The sequence below is a fragment of the Lineus longissimus genome, chromosome 16 (assembly GCF_910592395.1).
Source record: "Lineus longissimus chromosome 16, tnLinLong1.2, whole genome shotgun sequence".
Lineage (NCBI taxonomy): Eukaryota > Metazoa > Nemertea > Pilidiophora > Heteronemertea > Lineidae > Lineus > Lineus longissimus.
Window position 1 is genome coordinate 6,914,053 of NC_088323.1, and position 22,432 is coordinate 6,936,484.

The window sequence follows — 22,432 nt, forward strand, 5'->3', positions numbered from 1 at the left end:
GCGATAAGCGCCTGGTTTTGCTGCATTTTCAAAGACTGCCAGTTACACTGTGTACAAGCGTGCCATAGGCATACAGTGCTACACAGACAGGACACTCCATACAGTGCTACACAGACAGGACACTCCATACAGTGCTATATATGCAGGACACTTCATACAGTGCTATATATGCTGGACACTCCATTGGCCACATTCTTTGTTATTCAGGGTTGACAAGTACAAATTTTATTGCCCAACTGTACATGTGGGACTGACATAGGCCCTACCCTGCATAACAAAAGAACGTCTTCGAGGTCATAGACGCCAGAAAATGTCTCTTGAGCCATTGTCTGGTTCTTTGCACGCGAGGTTCTGGGGGAACAATGGTTCGTTTTCCCTGACTACCGGTATATCTCTGGGAAGGAGCTATAAGATATTTAGAATGCAAGACAACTCACCCAAACTATTTTCTTTATCCAAGCTGCTGTCTCTTTACAACTATCGGTTCTTTGAGTTCTTTAGTCCTTGTGCACTCTCCTGCAGGGTCGGAAACCCCTCGAGAATCCTTGTGGGGCTTCTGCTTAACTCCCGAGGAAGTCCATTCGCCATCTGAATCAGTCTTCCCACAGGGGCAGGCATGAGACTGATCCACTGCATCTGGAGTGTACTTCTCGTCTTCGCATTCAGTGACGAGACAAAATTCTTAGATCTGTGGATGTGAATAGTGCTGAAGTCCGAAGACACAGTATCTGTCTTCCATAGCTAGGGGGTCAAGCTCCCAGGCCAGCATCTTTCTATCATAGTAAGGGGACCAAGATCCCTTAACGAGGCATGTTCATAGTGCCAAATTTCGAATTTGGGAGTCTTGAAGCCAAGGCATAGAAGTATTTTGGTCCCCAAATGTAAAACTGGAGATCCCAATGAGAGATGTTATTATATCAGAGTGGATTAGGTGTTCTAAAAATCCACTGAAAATATTGAGCTACCAGTACCATGTCAATTTAATCCTGAAAGACCAGTGTTGTATTGAATTACACTAGTGGCAATCAAGACACTCATTAGAGAGGTTTAGATCCAAGAATGAGGTGCAATTGACTTTACAGCTGCAGGCGTGGCAATGCTGTTAGCAGAATTTTGGTATCGGAATATTGTGAAGGGAATGACCGAGCCGCATTCGTGGACAAGAATTATATCTTATGGCGAAGATCGCAACCGCCATTATAGACAATGCAGTTTGGGTTCGATCCCCACATCATTTGTCATATTTCCAAGAAATTAGTGTCAATTCATATGGCTTCTTTTTCACCTATAACAGCCTTGGCTACAACGGCCTATTGATGTAGCCTGGGTCACAATACAGCATGACATTATCTCTGGGAATCAACTCAGAGTGGGAGTGAGTGTTGGGATAGAGGTAATACTTGAAATAGACAATAGACAAACCAATACACAAGTATCAACATCATGTTGTTTATTTCTTGAAAAACAATAGAAAAAACACTTAATATGCATATAAAAATATCAACACCTCACAAACACAAAAGGAAGTAACTGGCATATTTGAAAAAGAATTCCAATCAACTTAAAAAAGAAAATAGATTTACATGATTATTGATGATAAACCTGTGAAAAGCCCAATCGGTGTTGTCTATCATACAAGAATTACATAAAGAAAACAACTTTCAATAAATTTCAGCCGATGATACATCCCATCGTCTGCTGTTAGATATTACAACACAAGACATTTTGCTGTTGTCGTTTTACCACGTTCAGTTGTTTTTCTGGTACAAGAACCGACCTCCTCATGAGCCTTGAAAGGTTCATGACAAACTGCCCCGTCTGTCAGATTCAAAGGGCCTATACCCTTTACCTACACAACATTTTGAATATTTTAAGATATCTACACGAATCAATGCGAGTTACTACCTTTTGTGATTGTACAGTGTACAGCAGAAATTTGTGGTGCGCATTTCTGCTGTTTGTTCGGAAGATTTGACCACATTCGATCCCAGCCCCCTGAGGCACTCTCAGGAAAATGCAATATTCTCAGTTCAAAGTGTGGCTATAAAACCCCCATTTCTTTAGCCAAATACAGTAGAACCTCACTCTCATGGACACCTTGGGACTACCGAATGCCATCCTTGATATAGAGTCATCCCGATTACAAGGGGTCAAACTGAATGGAAGTGACCAATTTGACTGACATTTACCCGTTATCATTTATCAGTCTACTTTTCAACTCAATAAATCAGAAATAGAACAGAAGAGTTCAAGAATTGTGGCAGTAGGCACAGCCAATCTTAAGAAAATCTCTGGCACAATTTCGGGTAACATTAGCAACGTTTCCAGAACCTGCAACTGTTGTATGGGAGGCCCACACAAACACTTAACTCACTAAAATTCCAACTCTTATGCATTGACCATTAAATTTCTGCCGCAAACGTGGAATTTACTTCAATGTGAAATGAAATGAGCAGACTTGCGAACGTTCAGATCTGCAAACATTCAAAGTTTCACATCAAGAGATTCTTCAGATCTTAGTATCCAGATCGTCTTAAGAGTCCTGAACATGTTTGTGTCCTAAATCTTAGTGTCCTCAATGTCCTAGTATCCTAAATAAAAATGACTCAGAATGTCCTAAGTGTCTCCGTCTCTCATAATAACTTCTTGTTTACGATTTCCCAGACCATTCTCCTTCGAAAGTATGGCATGTCCTCCTGGAAGATAAAGAGAAAAAAAAAGATCAGCAATCAAAGTCGTGAAAGAAGCGTTCACTGTGGGATCGTGTAACATGGACGGTTGCAGGAAAATTCGTCCCCGGAATATTCGTCCCGGGAATATTCGTCCCCTAGGAAAATTCGTCCCCGGAAAATTTTTGCAATATACTATATGGATGGATGTCCCTTCCAGGCTTTTTCAGAAGTAAGTGTCACTGTCCTTTTGAGCTGCTGTGCGAAAACTCAGAGGCCAATTTCTTTGTTTGTTTTGCATAAATCTAAATGCGAGACCCAACACTATCAGATTAAATCAGATTTGAGAAGAAAAAACACTTTGAAGAAATGTGACCCGTCACAGCAAAACCAGGCGCATGTCGCACAGAAGATGAGCCAAAATGACACCAGGAGATAATGGAAGAAATTAAAGTGCTCATATTTCACAAAAGGCAGACAATAGAGAAATGAACAAACAGTCCGTCTCAACCTGCCAAGCTCAGAGCGACATGCGCCTGGTTTTGCTGTGACGGGTCACAAATTGGCCCAGTAATTTTCGCACCGAGAAATTTAAAATCTTGATGAACGTACCTGACTAAAAGTTATGTCGGCATCTCTGACGATATATTCGGCATATTTACATAAGAACATTCCGCAATCACTGCCGTTCATCTGCTGTGGGATGCCCTGAAAAAAAATAACGGTAATTCCGTGACGAGTGCCAGTAAATGATAACAACTCTAATGGCAACTAGTCGCAGAATCCTTGGAACTTCCCAAAAACTACCAAAGTTGGGTGGATTTTTCAAAAATAATTTTGGGAGATTCCAGGCTTCTCAATAACATCATTTGGGACACACCCTGCTTTTCTGAATTTGGGCCACCTTTTCCTCGATCTCATCGCGTCCCCGCCAAACATCGGCCTTTCGCACAAAAATCAATCTATTTACATAATTAGGAGACTTACTTGATGCCCGATGTCATAAAAGCTGTTCAGGAGCCAAAAAGGCCATTTGTGACTCGCTCTACCAAAACTAGGCGCTTGTCGCATCTGAACTCAACAGGTTGACACGGACTTGTTGTTCATTTCCCTATTGTAGACCTTTTGTGAAATGTGACCACCTGTCAAGTTCAGATGCGACAAGCGCCTAGTTTTGGTAGAGCGGGTCACATTTTACCTCCAGAGAGTGCTGCAGTGGCCCTTAGTTTTGGGAAGTGTACAGGGGGGGGGGGGGGGGAGGTTATAGTACCTACCTTTACATTAATCAACTCCCAATCTGTTGTGGGATACGCCACCTTTCTCTTGTCCATACTTTCATCCTCTAAATATTTCCTAGAAACAAAGAACGAGATGTGCAAATCATATCATAACAAGACATCTTCCAAGGCGCTAATGAAACACATGGGAGTATTCCTGCCCCAAGGAGGGGTGAGCGTTTTTGCATGCCAATACAGCTAGGCACCTTTTTTATTGGCCTAGTGACTCCGACTTTGGCCAGAGGTAGAGTCCACGCAAGCTACTCATGTTTCTCACCAGGTGGGGTCGTTTACTTGGCCTGGCAGATACAAGGAACCTCGGGTTTTAAATCTTATTCGAAGGACTGTGAAGAACCGGGAGTTTTATTTCATTGAAAGCCACGCTGGTTCATCCAGAAATATAATCGTGGGTCCTTCCCGTGATCTGGGCCCTGCTGTGTGGTAGCAAGCAGTGTAAGTGTTAATAACCACTCGGCTATGAGGCTCCTGAAATACAACCCTGGGTTTCCCCCGGGATCAAACCAGGCCCTTTTGTGTGGTAGCATGCAGTGTTAACCACCAGGCTATGAGGCTCCTCGATTGAAAGACAGACTCTACCTTATTGCTGCCAACCCGGCGTTATTGTTGCCCCCCATTGAGTCGTAATATCGAATCTGTTTGTTCCTAAAGTCTACAATCTGGAAGAGACAAAGAGCAAGAAAGTAAAATCTGAACATCAGAACCTCCCTTAGCGGACACCTCTTTATTAAGGACACTAGTTTTGGTCCCAAATTGGGTGTTTTCATTCAAATCAACCTCTGTGATCAGGACAACTCTCTATAAGGGACAGCACATGTCAGTCCCGAGGGTGTCCTTTATAGAGAGGTTCTACTGTATTTGGTTTCAGATAAAATCGAAGCAAAAACTGGTTCATATTCTGACGAAACCGCAGACACTGGCAAAATAACACGTTGAAGTCCAATCTTTTCACTGGATTCGAATTTGCACCTCCAAGTAAAGAGCCAACGCGAAAGATGTCATAGTAACTAGACATTCTCAACTTACTGCCAAGCACCAATGCATCCCCAAATGCACCGGCACAATGATGAAATCAAATGAAAACACGTCGACTTTTCGCGTCCATCTCTTGAGGCCGTTGTGACCTTGAGACATAAGCTTGGGGAAGAAGAATGTGTTGAATGTGTGAACCGAGGGATAATTGTCCAGTTGGCCTCGTTCCGCCACGAGGCTGAGGTAGAAATTGATTATCTGGAACGAATCAAACGATAAATTAGACTAGAACTTTCCAACTCTGCACGTAAGGTAACTTGGTACAGTTATAGCCTCAGTACAATTATAGCCTTAATGTAAGGTAAGATGGTACCGGTACAATTGTTATAGCCTCAGTGCACATTGATGTGTACTAACAGCGCTTTTCAACACTGTAGGGGGATATATTTGTACCATTTTACCTTACATTACAGATAAACTTAACCCTCGCCCTACCAACTCAAGTGCGTTTTGATGTCCCAATTCCAAACACCAACTTAAACCATGATTGATCGGTGGTCACAAGTTGATTCCTGAAACCTATAGATTGGATCATCGCGAGATCTATTTACAAGATCTCTTCAACAGGGCGCTTTATGTAGAGTTTTTCAATTAAGTGATTCTTACTTCGTCGTTTAACCAGTTCAATCCCGCTAGCGTCACCATGTCGAGACGTTTGATTGTCATACGGAAACCTTCGGACAGCGTCTCATTCTCGGGATAAGGTCGTAACGCGTTGTCTATCTCATCCTCCATTTCCGAGGTCAGAACTGAAAAAAAAGAAACGGAAGTTTTAAAAGATTGACAATTTTGAGGCGACTTTTCATGGGAGTTTTACTCCCAGCATGTGAAAATACTGTCCTGCCCCGACTCACAAATATGCCTCTGAAATGCGTTTTTTTCATCTGATTTCAAAAATTCAAAGTTTTATGGAAAGATTAGGCATAGAACTTTCCATTTCTACTGTTGAAAAATCGTCAATGTCGCATCCCTGCATATCAGATCGATCAATTGAGCTGAACCTTTGAAGGATGAAGCAACGTCCGGACCAGGATATGAACCCACAACCCTCGGATTGTAAGGAGGGCATCTGAAAGGGACAACTCCGGCAGGAGATATGTTGGTTTCTCCTGCAAAAAGGGCTTCCAGCAGGGCTGCGATTTCTTCAAAACAAGATAATTGAGAAATCTTTAAACTGCCATAACGTGTACCTACCCGCCAACTGAGCCTCCTCCTCCTCCTCTTCCTCATTGAGAAACACGGGTGGGACTCGCTCACCAAGGCTCAATTTCTTCTTGATCATCTCATCCAGTTTTGTATTAGATAGTTCCTCACGCTGTAAAAAGAGGACAGTAGCTGACATCTAGCCACGCATTCACCCCAGAGAATCAGCACCATGTTTCCCCCCAAGGAAATGCATTGGTTTGGCTGGGATTGAGGCAAGCTTTCCCGAAATGTCATCCCTATTCTCAAGGTCATCTCGTCAACTCACAGAAAAATGCTACCATTCATATCGGTGTTTTCTCATCGCGATGGCCAAGAGCCAATTCGTCCGGCGCTGAAAAGGCCCTTCTTGTTCTTGCAATTTCTTGAGCTCAGATAACTAAACAGTTCTCCAGACAGTTACATTTACTGCTGTTTCAACTTGATCACTTAAATCAAGGATTTTCGAGTCATCTAATCGTGATTTTGTGAAATATGAAATGCGAAATATTTACCTACCGATGCAATTTTGTGCATTTTGGGAGCACATGAAACAATCCAGGGAATCATTTTCATCAAATTTGCTACAGATTTTTCTTAAAGGGTAACTCGTGTCAAATTTCACCATATAATGTTTTAGCTGTTTTTGACAAATGACGACGTCACTTTCTCATTAATCGGTAAGGTTTTCGAATCGAAATGCACATTTTCTAGAAATTGATGGTTTAATCCCGCCCGGACGGCTCGCTTCGATGCCGTTTTCGTTGATGACGTCACAACATGAACATTTTCGCGGTCGTGGTGGTTTACATTCAGCGATTTTATAATAAATGGAAAATTTGAGCTTTACATTTGTGATCAACAATTAAAAACGGACGTATGTCCGCAAAGTTGTAAATCACATCATAGTATCACTTTAACATTCACAGTGAGTCAGGTTTCAGACATTAGGCTTTGCACTTACCCTTTCAGCACAAATCTCTGCCTCCCGCTTTGTCTCATGCGCCTCACGATCTCTGAGCGCAGTTTTTTCCTTGAACTCGTACTCACTGAAAAAAAAAACAGTTCATAATATGAACAATTGAATAAAATGGCCAGGGCCATTGTGCTCACCTCATGTGGAGGAAAGATGGATAAAGAGCATGGTATTGTGTCATGTAGTGTTAGGTTTGATGTAGGTCCAAGCAATTACAATTTCCCCAAAATGGCCAATTTACAATACATTCGACCTCTGTGACCTTGAAAAGTAGGTCAAATCAAAGAAGACCCGGGTGACACATTGAATGGTTGTTAGAATTAGATGTACCTATGATATAAAATTGGTGCCAATCGGGCAAGTCATTACTAGGAATAATGGCATTTTGAAGAATTTAGGATTTGGCCCCCTCCCTGGAGGCCAAACGGCAAATCAGATCGCACCAAACTTCGGTACCTGAGATCACCTGACCAAGGGGTACATGTGTACTTAATTTGTGATCAATAGTCATTGCAGTTAAGAAACGTGCCATAGTCACGGCCTGACGGCGAATTTACGCCATTTGACCTCTGTGACCTTGACAAGAAGGTCAAATTATAAACCTGTGTGACATATACTGTATGGTGGTTAGATGTACCCATGATATCAAATTGGTGGCAATCGGGCAAGAAGTTAAGGAATAATCACAATTTTAAGGTTTTTGGATTTTGCCCCCTGGTGGTCAAGTGGTGAATCATATTGGACCAAACTTCGGTCCCTAAGATCACCTGACTAAGGGGTAAATGTGTACCAAATTTGGTATCAATAGCCATTGCAGTTTAGAAACGTGCCATCGTTACATCCTAACGGCCAATTTACACCACTTGACCTCTGTGACCTTGAAAAGGAGGTCAAATCAAAAACCCGGAGGATATATGATGCACCTTTGCTAGAAGTACCTACCATATTTTTTTCAAAATTTCCCGACTACTATTAAGGGAGATATTGCATATTTTCACTTTTAACGTTTGGCCCCCTGGTGGCCAAACCATGAAACGAATCGGACCGAAACTTGGTCTCCAAGGTGTCATTACATAAGGGTACACGTGTACCAAGTTTCAACTCAATAGCTCTAACAGTTACGAAACGTGCCCTGCTAACGGACGACGGACGACGACGGACGACGACGACGACGACGACGACGACGACGACGGACGACGGACGCCACGGTATGGGATAAGCTCACCTCTGCTAAGAGGTGAGCTAAAAACAAACAGTATGACTATGAGACTTTGAGAGATTTGTGAGAAACAACAGTGGCTTGCGTGAACTCTACCTCTGGCCAAAGTTGACGTCACTAGGCCAATAAACCCAATTGGCGCCAAACTGTAGTGGCACGTAAAAATGCTCCACGTGCCTTGGAGGAGGAATACTCCCTGGAGAATAGCACCACCAACTGCAGAGGGAATGCTGAAGAAGAAGAAGAAGAAAAGTCCAACTTACTATTGATTCCTCCACTCATCTGATGTATACTTGCAGGTTTCTATCAATTCCTTGTAAGGTGATGTCACCCGTTCTTTGTATGATGACGTCGCTATTTTCGGCGATTGGCTCGCCTCGCGTTTACCTGGTGTCTTGAATGGCTTCGGAATTTCTGAAATTGAGAAAAAATTTAGAGGGGGGGGCAAAACATCTTGCAGGGCTGTCTTAGAATAAAAAGATAAACCTGATAAACCTTGCTGACGTCTCGTGTCCTCCCTTGATCCCCAGAGCTCAGTCTCAATTTGTGTGCCGTATGGCCATGTGGCCAGTCTCTCGGTGTCCCAGAGAGGGCAGTTCTGAAGCACATGTTCTGGCGTCTGATCAGATGTGCTGCTCTGGCACGTTCCAAAGCGCCTCGGGTGTAGGCCTATATTTTAGCTCCACCCACCCGGCCACAGGACAGGTGGCTCCACCCACCCGGCCACAGGACAGGTGGCTCCACCAAACCGGCCACAGGACAGGTGGCTCCACCCACCCGGCCACAGGACAGGTGGCTCCACCCCAACCGGCCACAGGACAGGTGGCTCCACCCACCCGGCCACAGGACAGGTGGCTCCACCCACCCGGCCACAGGACAGGTGGCTCCACCCACCCGGCCACAGGACAGGTGGCTCCACCCCAACCGGCCACAGGACAGGTGGCTCCACCCACCCGGCCACAGGACAGGTGGCTCCACCAAACCGGCCACAGGACAGGTGGCTGGTGACTGAACAATTCTGAGGTGGCTGGTGACTGAACGTAGAAGATTACCCAAACTACGACAACTACTCACCAATACTCTGCGCTATCTCAGGCCTGACCTCCACGATCTCGACATCCTCATCATCTGACGTCAGATCAACCACGGCCTCGACATCTTGCACCGGGGCCGACCGCAGCGCAACCGGTGTGGGCCTACTGAAACTCGGCTCCATCCAAGAGCGATCCACATCCTCAACTTTAAGGCCGGGTTTCTTAAAAAACAGCTCCTTTCGTTCAGGTGGCGTGTTCAAATCTGGTTTACTCCACGGCCGATTTTTTGGTGAGACGCGTCTTGGCTTGGTCCGGTCTCCAAAGAGTGTCGAACGGTTTCTGTATTATGAAAGGAAAGTTACTAAAAATGAAACTGTGTCTTATTGATTAGGCTAGGGGGCGCAGTTACCTATGTTCCTTTACAGGGCTCGTGAGGAGGTCTGTTTACCACTACCAGAAATACCAGAAAACGACCACAGCAACATCATTGTGGCTAAGGAGATCCAATGCCACATCATTCGCTGGCTTAGCATAGCCTTAGGTCTGGACTATCTGGTGGTAGGCTTAGTAAAGCAAAAACAATTGCCTGAACTCCTGTGCGACTTACGTGGAATCTGCGAATGCCCTGCAATAACTCTGATCCACAGGTCGGGCAAATCCTGGCCCTCCTCCCGTTTTTGCAATCAGCTCGGCAAATTTCGCTTTGTCGTCCAATTTGATAACCTGGAAAATGAAGGGGTTAATCATTATGCAATCATGAGTCGTCTTTAGATGAAGAGTTCAGATGCAAAAGACACTAAATCTACTTCAGGTGATTTTGAGTACAACCTCTCTCAGCCAACACCTCTCTTTGCAGGACAACCTCTCCATTAAGGACACTATTTTTGGACCCAAATTGGTACCTCTCTATTAAAGATAGAACTTGTCAGCCCCGATGGTGTTCTTTTTAGAGACATTCTACTGTACTTGCATTCAGACAGGTATCCCCTTTCTAATCAGGACACCTCTCTATTGAGGACTTGTCAGTTCCAACGGTGTCCATATTAGAGAGGTTTTACTGCACTTACATTTAGGCAGGTGTTCCCTCTCTGGTACTGGTTCATTTTTTTTTCATAATACAGCTTGTCATGGACGGGCCGATACGATTTAGATACCATATTCTTTCGATAAGAAGACAACTCTTGTCTCCTGAAATGGTAAACAAAACACAAAAATCAAACATGACACAAGTTATTTACTAAATGAAACTAAACAAACATACAGTGGAACCTCCCTTAGCAGACACCTCTCTATTAAGGACAACCTCTCTATTGAGGACACTAGTTTTGGTCCCAAATTGGTATTTTCTATTCAATTTGACCTCTCTAATCAGGACACCTCTCTATTAAGGACAACACTTGCCAGTCCCGAAGGTGTCCTTAATAGGAAGGTTCTACTGTACTTAAAAAGGGGGTTTTGCTCGACCAATGATTCAGCCTACTTTTTATCAATCAATCAATCAATCGATCAATATTGGCATTTGTAAAGCGCTCTTATTACTCAGCAGGTGGGTATGCGAGATCACTTTTATGACTCAATGATGCATCCAACGCTCTGCTACCGACTGAAGGGCGGGAAGGGCATTGTACCGCAGATGGTGATTGGCTGACTGACCTTTTAGCGTGTCCTGGTCCGGCCAGTGCCCCGGCATAACTCTGCTTGAACTGCATGGTAGGGATTGGTTTCTTGGTGTGACTCAATGTCACATCTGGAAATGAAAAACAGTAACACTGGATAAAATGAATGGCAATACAAACCAAAACATACAAACAAGATGATAAAATTATTATAAACCGTATTTAGTTTTTCTGGATGAACCGGCGAAACTTTCAAGGAAATAAAATTCCCGGTTCTTCACAGTCCTTCGAATGAGATTAAAAACCCGAGTTTCCTTGTATCTGCCTGGCCAAGCAAACAACCCCACCTGGTGAGAAACATGAGAAGCTTGCGTGGACTCCACCTCTGGCCAAAGTCGGAGTGACTAGGCCAATAAGCCCAAATGGTGCCTGAACCCTAGTGGCACTTGAAAACGCTCATCCCGCCTTGGAGGATGAATACTCACTGGAGAAAATCACCTCCAAGTACTGTGCGAACGCTGAAGAAGAAGAGGATTTACCTTGAAGGCCAGAAGGTCGACCGAAAAAGGACGATGCCTGACTCTGCCTCGTGACCTCGGGTCGGTCTCGACCCTTTGTGGTCGGCGCTACAGCAGGATGATGTGGCACATATTGACTAGTGAAGACATCTTCGTATTGTTGCTGTAAAAGACGGGGAAGAAACGTGAAGTTTAAAAAAAACATTGCATACTTGTCCAACTGAAAACTTACGAGCTTTCAATTCTGCTGAGGCATTGTGCACAGCAAACAGAGCTCTTGGTTGATGACGAGAGCTCGTAAGTAAGGCTCTGCTTTGATAAGTACAGTGGAACCTCCCTTACGGATACCTCTCCATTACGGACACTGATTTTGGTCCCAAATTGGTTGTTTCCATTCAATTTGACCTCTATAATCAGGACACCTCTCTATTAAGGACAACACTTGTCAGTCCCGAGGGTGTCCTTAGTAGAGAGGTTCTACTGTATTTACACATACTGATTTTAAATTTTAACAATGGTGTTGTGCAGACAGATGTACATGCACAAATACTATACACACCAAGTTTTAGCAAATTTGTATGCATAATATAAGTGCACTATATGACATTGTGCATTTTATTTTCCTGGCCGACCAGTTATTACAAATGGTGTATCCCTTTAATCTTACCTTCCTAAACATGTCTGGTGATTTAGAGTGGTCTCCAGCTTCTCTTTGAGGTTCCTGCACCGGTGGCTGAACCTGCTTAGGAGACAGGAAATTCCTCAGCGGGCTGACAAGTAACTTGTTAGCTTTCTTTACGATGTACGTCTCCTCAAATTTCCGGGATTTAAATGTAAAAAAATCCCTGGCATACTCCGCGACGCGGCTGATGGAGGCAAATGTAACCCTTGACCGCTTTGGTGTGTGAAGTACGTCAAGTGTTGGAACCTCCCTGAAAATAAAAACAAACTTTGATGTTGATAAAGCACAGACCTTTAGGTAGAACCTTGGAAAATCTGCACCGCAATCATCGAGGGTATATGGAGAATCAGCACCTCATCCACCGAGGGTATATGGAGAATCAATACCTCATCCACCGAGGGTATGTGGAGAATCAATACCTCATTCATCAAGAGTATCTGGAGAATCAGCACCCCTTCACCGAGGGTATCGGGAGAATCAGCACCTCATTCACTGAGGGTAAGACTTTCTGTTCGCACGTGCCCAAAAAAGCTTTACTTTGGCTAGCATACGCCAAAATGTTGGTCTAACTCTAAATATAGCTTGGGCCAAACCCTAACTAAGTGAGGTAGAAAATACATATAAATTTATTTAGTGGGCTGGGTATTTTTTACACCTTTTTTAGGGGGGTGTATCGATCGATCTTTGCATCCACGGCCTAGTCACTGCACTGTAACTGTAAAACATGACACAATGTCGTGGTGTATGACTGAATGTGTGCCAAGCTCTGAAGCTAGCTGCACTGGCATGACTGCCGGTAAAGTGCAGAGCAGTTATTTGCATGGATTGCACTGGACACAGACGTGCATTTCCATGGTAGAGTGACTAAAATTTGCCATAATTTGGTATAATTTTGTACACTTAAAACATGGGAACTAAATCAAATTTGTTGGATATTTTTATGTAGTGAAATAACACCTTTCGATTGGGCGTTTTCGTTTTGGGGTTTTAGGGCCGTCTGTCATTTCAGAAGACGTTTTTGTCACGAAAACAAAGCCGCAAAATTCAGCAGGAAATTGGTGAACGTTTTTGGGGAACCCTTTATTATTGACGTCACTAATTAGGATTTCCAAAAACTCAGATGGCCCATGATGGCCATCTGCATTTATTTCATCGAAATTATTTACCTCAAATTTTCCTATATTATCAAGATTTTGAGAAAAGTTGATATAGACACATTATTATGAAATGGTTTCGACATAAACAGGACATCTTTATAGTGGAAAAACAAGAAAAAACTTGTATCTTCGTGAGCGTTCGAGTTTTTTTCTGTATTTTCTTTAGCGATATCTTCTTATTGCAACACCGTAGTTAATTTAAAGCAGGTGACTGGCAGAGCCAGTAGGTTGATGGGACTTGACGACGGCGATGAACACCATTGACGACGCTTGGAGAATGATTTTCACCATGTTAGATGTCATGTGACCGGTCGTTTTACAACCTCAAATCTTTACCTTTTAAAGCTTAAATTATCAATATAAAATGTTGTAAAAAGTTAAATATTTTCAATTATGACCACTAAAAATGTTTATTAATCCAACTATTGATAATTTGATGATATTTTTTTACCAAGAATGTTAAAAATATTAAAATTATATTTTTACTATTTTTGAGAGTTTGAAGTTGTTTACATCATGGCGGCCATGGAATCGATTTGTTTCTAAATTCCTGAAATTTGTTGCTTCAAAAGCATCATACATGTCGTAATCACATAAATCTACAGACTTGAAGCCTTACAATGGAAGAACAATACATAGAGGATGTGTCCGCATCTCTTGTACGAGAATATCTTGCCCGAAAGGTGTGTTTTTGAACGTGTTTCTATGCTGCCAGTGTGTTTTGCATTGCATTGCTGATCTTGAAACATGAAATATTGTCGGCTTCATCAGTATGGCATCCTGAAAATCAACATCAGACATGCTAATGAGGCCTTAATCAGATGACGTCATAACAGAAAAAGACAACATTTTCCCTGTTTTTCCTTTGGACGTCCAGATTTGTGGTGCCATTGCCATTGGATTGACCCATGGTGGCCACCGACCCATGGCCATGCGGTGGTACAGCCACCACTGGTAGGCCTGGGCCTCCCGCCTATACTGTCTCGTCGTTAACGGCTACCTTTATAGGTGATATCGTACAGTAGGATGACAACAAACCACCAGCAAATTAATGACTGCGTCATTGCATACCACATCATTGACATTATCTGCCTTGTTTAGTAGACCAGTTCTTAAAAGGGGGACTATAGCCATAGGCAGAAGCCAAGCAGCCTATAGGACAGGAGAAGTTAGGGGACTATCCTCTCCAACGCGGTGCATCTAAAGTATTTTTCACAACGCTTGTATTGTATGAGGAATATAATCATTGGCATCAAACACAACTAGGCCTATATGTGCATTCTATACCAGTCACCAGAAAACCACCAATTTGACTCCTTATCTCTTCCCTATAGTCCCCCTTTAAAATAGGTTGAATCTGCATTGTAATTTTGTATGCCAGGGCTTGAAGATGACATTGAAGATAATGGATGAGGAGATGCCTCGAACAGCGGGAAGCATCAGCAACCGAGTGGCACTTGCCAAGGAAGTAAAGATTGAGAAGATGATGAAGGTTAATAAGGTATGCATATGAAAGCTCAGACATCCAGAGTTTCAGGCTTCTTTACTTCCAATCCAAGTCATATACAGTAGAACCTCTCTATTAAGGACACCCTCGGGACTGACAAGTGCTGTCCTTAATAGAGAGGTGTCCTGATTAGAGAGGTCTTCTTATTGAATTGAAATAACCAATTTGGGACCAAAACTAGTGTCCTTCATACAGAGGTTGTCCTTATTAGAGAGGTGTCCGCTAAGAGAGGTTCTACTGTACCTAGATTAAAAACTGATTAAACAAATTAAAATGGTGTGCTAAGCAGTGCAACTGGGTTTGTTTTGAAAATGCCTGGTATTCCTGGGCCGCTCAGACTGTACACATTATGTACTTACTGTTTCAAAGCTCTTTTAAAATTGAACATATTTGTAACATATTTTGAATGGTTCGTTAGAACAGAAACCCTAATGCAATGGTTAAGAACAAAGGAAAACATTAGAAAATCTCTAGATTGTAAGGTAAAACAATATTTGGATTGAATATAATGATTAGCTTGGCCTTTTGTATTGAAATTTCAAACAGTTTTAGGCTATTGCTAGTACAGTGTGTGTTCACTTTGTGGCAAGTTTATTACGACTCTGCAAGTGCCTAAGTGAGGGTGTTGTTTCACGATCCAAAATGGGGAATTCTTCAAATCATTTTGCAAAGGATACAGTGTTTCAAGGCCGTGCAGGTGATAAGGAAATTTTTGATGTAAGCAGACCTTTCAGTTGCATAGTTTTCACTTCACACCGTGTCAATACTCGTGCAGAAATAATTTGGAGTTGTTTTTTTAAAAGATTTTTTTTTGAACAAGACTTCTGTCCAAACATATTTGCATAAATATTTTTACAGGAGAAAGACGCACCTTTCCGTACGATGATCGAAGTAATGGCAAAACATCTGATCGATTCTGGTGCCGAACAGACGAAGCCAGTTGTGAATAATTCCGCTCCTACAAAAAAGCCGACGTCAGCAGGCAGTCATGGCAGCAGTGATGATAGGTCGCGTGGAGCGTCATCGTCGCCACCGCAGACAGCGACAAGAAGTCCGAAAAAACCTGTTGCAGCTGGTCTGAAGAAAAGCAGGGGTAGGTCGATTTGAGAAAAAACTAATTTTGATTGTTTGAAGAAATCAGCCCAGTAGTTTTTGCACAGTGGCCCAAAAGGACAGTGATATTTACTTCTGAAAAAGCCTGTAGAATTGTTAATCCAATCCTTGGAAGACATTATGCGCACTGTCATAATGTGCGCGATTGTGTCAAAGTGAAAAGTCAAAGTGAAAAGCTCTGTCAAAAACTGCCATTAAGGACACCCTTGGGATTGACCAATGCTGTCCTTCATTCAGAGGTGTCCTTATTACAGAGGTCCAGTGAAATGGAAACAACAAGTTTGGGACCTAAAGCAGTGTCCTTAATAGAGAGGGTGTCTTCAGTCGAGAGGTGTCTGGTAAGGAAGGTTCCACTCTGATAGTAAAATAATATTTTGTTTCAGGGGATCTTGTTCTGGAAGACGCAGACGAGTCTGAAACACTTCTTGGCGATGGGACGGACAACTTGATAACGGCTGCCCCGGAACCAGTCGTCGCGAATGTACAGATCCCCACACCGAGGCCAAGATCTGCCAGGAGGGGCGTTGGAATGGCCGGAGCGATCTCGAGCAATATTGACGTAAGTTATCATGATGTGAACAGGGGAACTCCAGTTTAAAGCAGTTGATTTTGCGATGAAATTTAAGGTGATCGCAAGCCTTGTTTGTTGTGACCGCAAAACAAGTAATTAGTTTTGCAAACTAAAGTTAGTTGTGGTAAAGGAAGGAGGATTGACACAGTTGAGGATGGAGACAACACTCTTTGGTTTCTGTAGAGTGTTGTCAATAAAATAAACGAAAAGCTTTAAATTTTCTTTCAGGAGCGAGATAAACGCGGGAAGCGTACCGTCCACAAACCGATGAGCTACCCTCAACAAAACGCGTATAAATTGGACTCGCCAAGCAATGAAATCGTAAACGACTTAGACTTAGGTGCTGTAACTGGGAAAAAAAGCCCCTTAAAAGACGAATTAAGAATTGAGAGTCCGCTAAAACTTCGAAATGACAGTCCTATAAAACACTCGGTGCGGGCGTCGAGGGAACCGATTGTGGACGTTTTAGCGGCAGACCCACCGCCACGGTCATATGGACCAATCAAGAGCAGACGCTTGAACAAACCTGTATCACATGACGCGGAGCCGGAGGAGGAATCGATTCTGAGCGTGAGGGGCGAGCGATTAAGGTATGGGCGCCGATCATCGTCAACTGAAGGTGAAAAATTAGTGGAAAAATATGACGTTCATACGTCGAGTATATGTGAGCGCCCGCCTACGCGAGGGGAGAACAGAATGAAGGATCCGGACAGGTTGGTGCACGAGCGGGTGCTAGAAGCTTAAATGCACCTTTTGAAGCTTTATTTAGGTTTATTCGCCGTCGTAACCCTTGCTTAGTTTAGTTTTAAGTTTTATATCTAACCGGTAAGTCTGGTGAAGGTACTGTACTCTAGGAATCTATGTGTAGGCAGGCATACGAGTACTAAAAATACCAAGTTTCAACAAAGTTTCATGCCTAATGCACTACAGCATTACTTAATGTATTGTTTCTCTGCACTGACAATTCTTTTGGAACACCCTGTTTAGTAGCACGCTCTATGTACAGAAGTAGTATTAGTCTACTGTTTTAGTTTAGGTGGTGGGTTTCTTTGCAGTGTTGTTTTTATATGCAGGGTATAGCTAGCTTTTTGGTCTTGGTTCATGTTTTCACATCTTACCGATCTATATAGAGTTCATGTTTTCAAATCCTACCAGTCTATATAGAGTTCATGTTTTCAAATCCTACCAGTCTATATAGAGTTCATGTTTTCACATCTTACCGGTTTCCATAGAGTTCACGTTTTCACAAATTACCTGTTAATATTCTAGTCTGCATGGTGGGTTTGTCTAAATGTTCACTTATGGATCAGATATTATTGTATTTGATTTGAACTTATCTCAAACTTTTCAGGTCAAAACCTGCCCCAACGCCAACCCGTGTTGGAGACATCGAGATTGGGGACATCGATGACCTTGACACTGAAGTCGGTGACCTTGAGATCAGTCGACCTATATCTTCAAGGTCAAACGTTGCTGCTGTTGATGCCAAACCCATAGATTTACAAACTGCCATTGTAAGTGCAAATGTTTGGTCGTGTGAATACAGTTGAACCTCTCTATTACGGACGCCCTCGGGGCTGACTAGTGGTGTCCTTTTTAGAGAGGTGTCATGATTAGAGAGATCAAATTGAATGGAAACCAATATGGGGACAAAAAAAGTGGATTCAAGAATATTTCCTTCTGCTGTTTCATGGGTGCTAGGACATTATAATATTTCCACTTGTTTCACATTTCAGGATTTGAAGATGTTTATATTTGGTTCTGCGAACGGAAGCTTTAATGACGAGTGGCGAGATCAGAGCTTTAGCTTCTGCGATTTGCCGGAATTACAATATGGGATTGTGCAGAAAAAGGTGCGTAAGGCCCCATAAGAAAATTATTAGTTTTTCATCCTTTTTACCTAAGAAAGTGACGAGGGAGACATTAGCCAGTGTTGAGACATGCTTTCAACGAATGACTCTTTGATAATATATCGACCCCCATAAAATGCATTTCATGGGGGGTCGATAGGGCCAAAGAATGTAATATTCTCCACCATTTTGCTTGTTTGCAGGGTGGTCCATGTGGTGTCCCAGCCAGGGTTAAGGCGTGCTTTTTCCAGGACCTCCTCTATAATACCAACCCCTATGAAAATACATTTCATGGGGGTCGGTAGGGTCTAATGTTCTCTAGCATTTTGCTTGATTACAGGGTGGACCATGTGGTGTGCTAGCCAGTGTTCAGGCATGCTTTCTTCAAGAGCTTCTCTTTACTGACGGGAAAAATAATGGCCACAGAAGGTGAGGCTGATAATTAGCTTTTCTAGTGCACTGCAAGGTGGTACCTCTTTTTGAAATTGAAACTATTTTTACCTTTAGGGTGTTGAAGTGTCTTACTCAAGGACATGGATATGAAACAGCTTTGGTCCTTCACGGCCTCCTCATTTTCTCCCCATATTTCAAATTGATACCATTAGGAAGCAGGGATGTCAAATTTCAGTTTTGTTTGGGCAATTTCAGGTTTTATCCTCTTCTTTAATGTTTTTGATACCTGGAATGGAAAAATCTCTGTCACAACTCTCTATGGATCTTTGAATTTTCAAAATCAGACCAAAAATAAGCATTTTAAAGGTATTTTCGTGCAAGTGCTGAACCGCCGACAAAATTTCGACCGAATAGATTTCCAACTTTTGCTATTAGCTCATTGGCATTCCTGTAAGGAGCATATCATAGTTAACAAACACGGAAACATTTCTGTTTCAGTTTAAAACCGCCACGGCATAGAAGAAGTGAAAAGTTAGCCACATCATTGAGCAACATATTTTGGCGAGCAGGGGAACATAAGCGTGCCGTCGTTACACTGCCTGGGGGGAGGACGATGTTTCCTAGTAGCGTGCGATACAAGGCAGACGGACTAACAGAAACGGTATATACTCGATGATTATATGACACATCTCCGAATAAGAGCACTTAAGGTCTCGGAAGTGCAGTTTGTAAGGAATTTCATTGAAATTCAAACACAGTATAAAGGCGGAAATGCAGTTTGTAAGGAATTTCATTCAAATTCAAACACAGTATAAAGTCGGAAATGCAGTTTGTAAGGAATTTCATTCAAATTCAAACACAGTATAAAGTCGGAAATGCAGTTTGTAAGGAATTTCATTCAAATTTAAACACAGTATAAAGTCGGAAATGCAGTTTGTAAGGAATTTCATTCAGATTCAAACACAGTATAAAGTCTTTAGGCAGGTCAAGACAGCGTGGTATGCAGGCTGTGAACAACACTGAACAGTCGGTGGAAAAACAGAACCATTCTGTTATCTTCTTTCATTTTTGTTTTCCTTTCAGTTAACGTTGAATAGATTTGACAAGAAGGATGATCTGACTCAGTTTATGATGAAGTGCATCTCACAGTTTGAGCTCGATGGGAACAGCGGAGTTGTGCTGGCTCTCTATTCTGCCATTCTGTCAAGGTCAATAAAAAGGTCGGTAACGGCGTTAACACTTTCAGCGCCATCTGACGTAGAGCTACGTCACGTTTCCGGCCAAAATACCCCCCCCCAGCCGCACATTAGTTCTCAAAAGGCTTCAATGTTAAAACAACGCAGAGGTCATCTTCAGGGTGATGACGTGGTTGCGTAGGAAAATATCATGGTTATGTCTTAGGGGCTGAAAAGGGGCCTGTTTGACTAAGCTTTGTACCCATTGAACATCAAGTAAAAGACAGGAAATGGTTTAAAGTTGTGAGTGCATTGTTCTATTGATGTCTTGCCCATAAAATGTTGTCACAAATCCAAAAACTGCACCCCTTTTTGGATTTGGCCAACGACCTTAGATGAAGTTTCCTACGTTTCTTTCAGTATAAAACTCGACATGGATGAGGCAGATAATAAGTTGATGGGAGCTCATTGCTACTGTACGCAAGAAATGGTCAACTTATTACTCACGGGTCTCGCGGCGTCGAACGTATTCAACGGCGTGATAGAGTTGGGCGAGGGCGGTACGTCGACAATATTACGCGGAATTTCGAGTCGGAGCGATATCGGTTTGATGTCGTTGTTTGAACACTACAAGTCGTGTCAGGTTAGTTTGGTTGTTGCTCACTAGGTGGTGGGTGATGCTTTTAGCAGTGTTTCCACAATTTATATGAAAACGTTTTATTTCTCAGGTTGGCTTGTACATCATTAAACCTCCTGCTACCAAACTTGACGATGGGCGATTGCATTTTCACTCAATATTTCTCAGGTTGGCTTGTCATCATTAACCCTCCTGCTACCAAACTTGACGATGGGCGATTGCATTTTCACTCAATATTTCTCAGGTTGGCTTGTCATCATTAACCCTCCTGCTACCAAACTTGACGATGGCCGATTTCATTTTCACTCAATATTTTTCCGAGACTCGGCATATGCAGAGCCAACTAGTCTATTGCAACCACCCTAAATCGCAATACATGGTCTCAGCATTACATTTTTTTGCCCCTTACAACAGAGTTATAAGAATTCAGGCCTAGTCCAATACACAGAACAAAACCCTTGCCCAAAGTTCCCATCATTCTACAGTCTCATCTGAGAGTCATGTGGGCAAATTTTGATAAATCAACCCCCATGAACACCAAGAGACAATTAGACCTTTTTGAGACACTTTGATATTTCATTCTTTCCAAATTTAGCAAATTTTACGCGAAATTTTTTTTCTCAGGTTGGCACGTTCATGAAGACGCCCATCTACCCCATCTGGGTCATTTGTAGTGAGAGTCACTTCAGCGTACTATTCTCCCTCAACAAACAGTTAGTCAACGACTGGAAGGCCGAGCGGCAGTTTGATCTTTACTATTACGACGGTCTCATGCGGCAAGAGGAAGAAATTAAATTATCAATAGGTACGTTTATGATCTTAAAATGCAGGGAAACCTCCCTTAGCGGACACCTCTCTATTAAGGACAACCTTACTACTAGGGACAACGCGTACGTCGCGTGTCACTCAGGCGAAGCTGGATGGATATCAATTGCGATTTGGACTGTATTCGCACTCGTTCAAACAACTTTTCATTTTTACTTTCAGACACCACAGGTAGATTCTACGAAGCCCCATCTGACGAAGACTTGGTGCCACCTCTGGAGCATTGCATTAGGACCAAGTAAGTCAAATCTGCTTTGAGAGTATTGTTGCTCTCTGTATGACTGCGTTGACCAGGTTGACATTCACCTCTTCACCTGGAGTGTGCGACGTAGAAATGCCCAAGATTTTTTCCTGGAAACTGAATCTTGTTTTAGTCGTGCAAATGAATTTTTGTCATTCTAATTCTAATTCAAACATGCTTTCTTTCCCTCCAGGTGGCCTGAAGCTGCGATTGATTGGAATGGGGCTGAACCAATTCTTTGAAAGACTGGAACGCTTGAGGTGAAAGTTTCAGCCATTGACCAGTCTCCTTGGTAGTTGTTGAAGTCCCTCTCGTGTCGTGTCCATTGCCAGGCGGCTGTAAGGCCTTATATCCATGCCGACAGTGAGAGGATCTTGCAATTTATTTCAAGCTTTGAAGTTGGAAGATACATCTTCAATGTACTGGCATTGCTCAGCTTCAAGACAACTTGCGTCAAGACCTTGATGAAGAGTAGATTTGCGTCGAAACTTATGCAGTGTCGAGAGAAGATTTAAAGGGCAAACCATGTGAAGTTGTTTTCAAATCCAGTCAATATTAGCAGCGCTAATATGAACTAATAAGACCTACTCTTGTGCTGTGAAAGATGATGTGACACCGTCCAATACATAGGAATGTTTACATTACATGGTTTACTCATGTAGTGTTTACATTACATGGTTTACTCATGTAATGTTTACATTACATGGTTTTCTCATGTAATGTTTACATTACATGGTTTA

General features: G+C 42.6%; 2 protein-coding genes across 3 annotated transcripts; one reads left to right on the forward strand and one right to left on the reverse strand.

The window, feature by feature from the left end:
* Positions 1–1,435: 1,435 nt before the first annotated feature.
* LOC135500714 (uncharacterized) lies at positions 1,436–13,299 on the reverse strand. Its single transcript, XM_064792341.1, has 16 exons — positions 13,181–13,299; positions 12,209–12,473; positions 11,563–11,704; positions 11,061–11,154; positions 10,475–10,595; positions 10,015–10,130; positions 9,448–9,746; positions 8,637–8,787; positions 7,143–7,227; positions 6,191–6,311; positions 5,603–5,745; positions 4,991–5,194; positions 4,544–4,623; positions 3,944–4,022; positions 3,282–3,377; positions 1,436–2,696 (listed from the first exon to the last, which is right to left on the reverse strand). Exons 1-16 carry the CDS (start codon positions 13,225–13,227, stop codon positions 2,634–2,636), a joined length of 2,106 nt encoding a protein of 701 aa, XP_064648411.1. The 5' UTR covers positions 13,228–13,299; the 3' UTR covers positions 1,436–2,633.
* Positions 13,300–13,897: 598 nt separating this feature from the next.
* LOC135500292 (probable ubiquitin carboxyl-terminal hydrolase MINDY-4) lies at positions 13,898–22,432 on the forward strand. 2 transcript variants are annotated; one of them, XM_064791653.1, is made up of 14 exons: positions 13,898–14,063; positions 14,762–14,881; positions 15,746–15,980; positions 16,384–16,559; positions 16,800–17,284; positions 17,923–18,085; positions 18,308–18,424; positions 18,762–18,850; positions 19,313–19,475; positions 19,898–20,034; positions 20,410–20,632; positions 21,251–21,431; positions 21,614–21,689; positions 21,886–22,432. In XM_064791653.1, the coding sequence occupies exons 1-14, from the start codon at positions 14,001–14,003 to the stop codon at positions 21,932–21,934; spliced, it is 2,277 nt and encodes a 758-aa protein (XP_064647723.1). In that variant the 5' UTR covers positions 13,898–14,000; the 3' UTR covers positions 21,935–22,432. The 2 variants fall into 2 exon arrangements, with proteins under 2 accessions (XP_064647723.1, XP_064647724.1); XM_064791654.1 differs by having other exon boundaries at positions 16,800–17,161.

What these genes read in the sequence shown, in the direction of transcription:
- LOC135500714 (XM_064792341.1), bottom strand. Translation starts at nt 13,227, where the DNA reads ATGACAGACGGCCCTAAAACCCCAAAACGAAAACGCCCAATCGAAAG. An exon ending in GATGAGTGGAGGAATCAATA is followed by an intron (nt 7,228 to 8,636) that starts GTAAGTTGGACT and finishes TTTTTTTTTCAG; the next exon opens with TGAGTACGAGTTCAAGGAAA. An exon ending in TGAACTGGTTAAACGACGAA is followed by an intron (nt 5,195 to 5,602) that starts GTAAGAATCACT and finishes GATTCGTTCCAG; the next exon opens with ATAATCAATTTCTACCTCAG.
- LOC135500292 (XM_064791653.1), top strand. Translation starts at nt 14,001, where the DNA reads ATGGAAGAACAATACATAGAGGATGTGTCCGCATCTCTTGTACGAGAA. An exon ending in TGGTCTGAAGAAAAGCAGGG is followed by an intron (nt 15,981 to 16,383) that starts GTAGGTCGATTT and finishes ATTTTGTTTCAG; the next exon opens with GGGATCTTGTTCTGGAAGAC. An exon ending in AACACTACAAGTCGTGTCAG is followed by an intron (nt 20,633 to 21,250) that starts GTTAGTTTGGTT and finishes TTTTTTTCTCAG; the next exon opens with GTTGGCACGTTCATGAAGAC.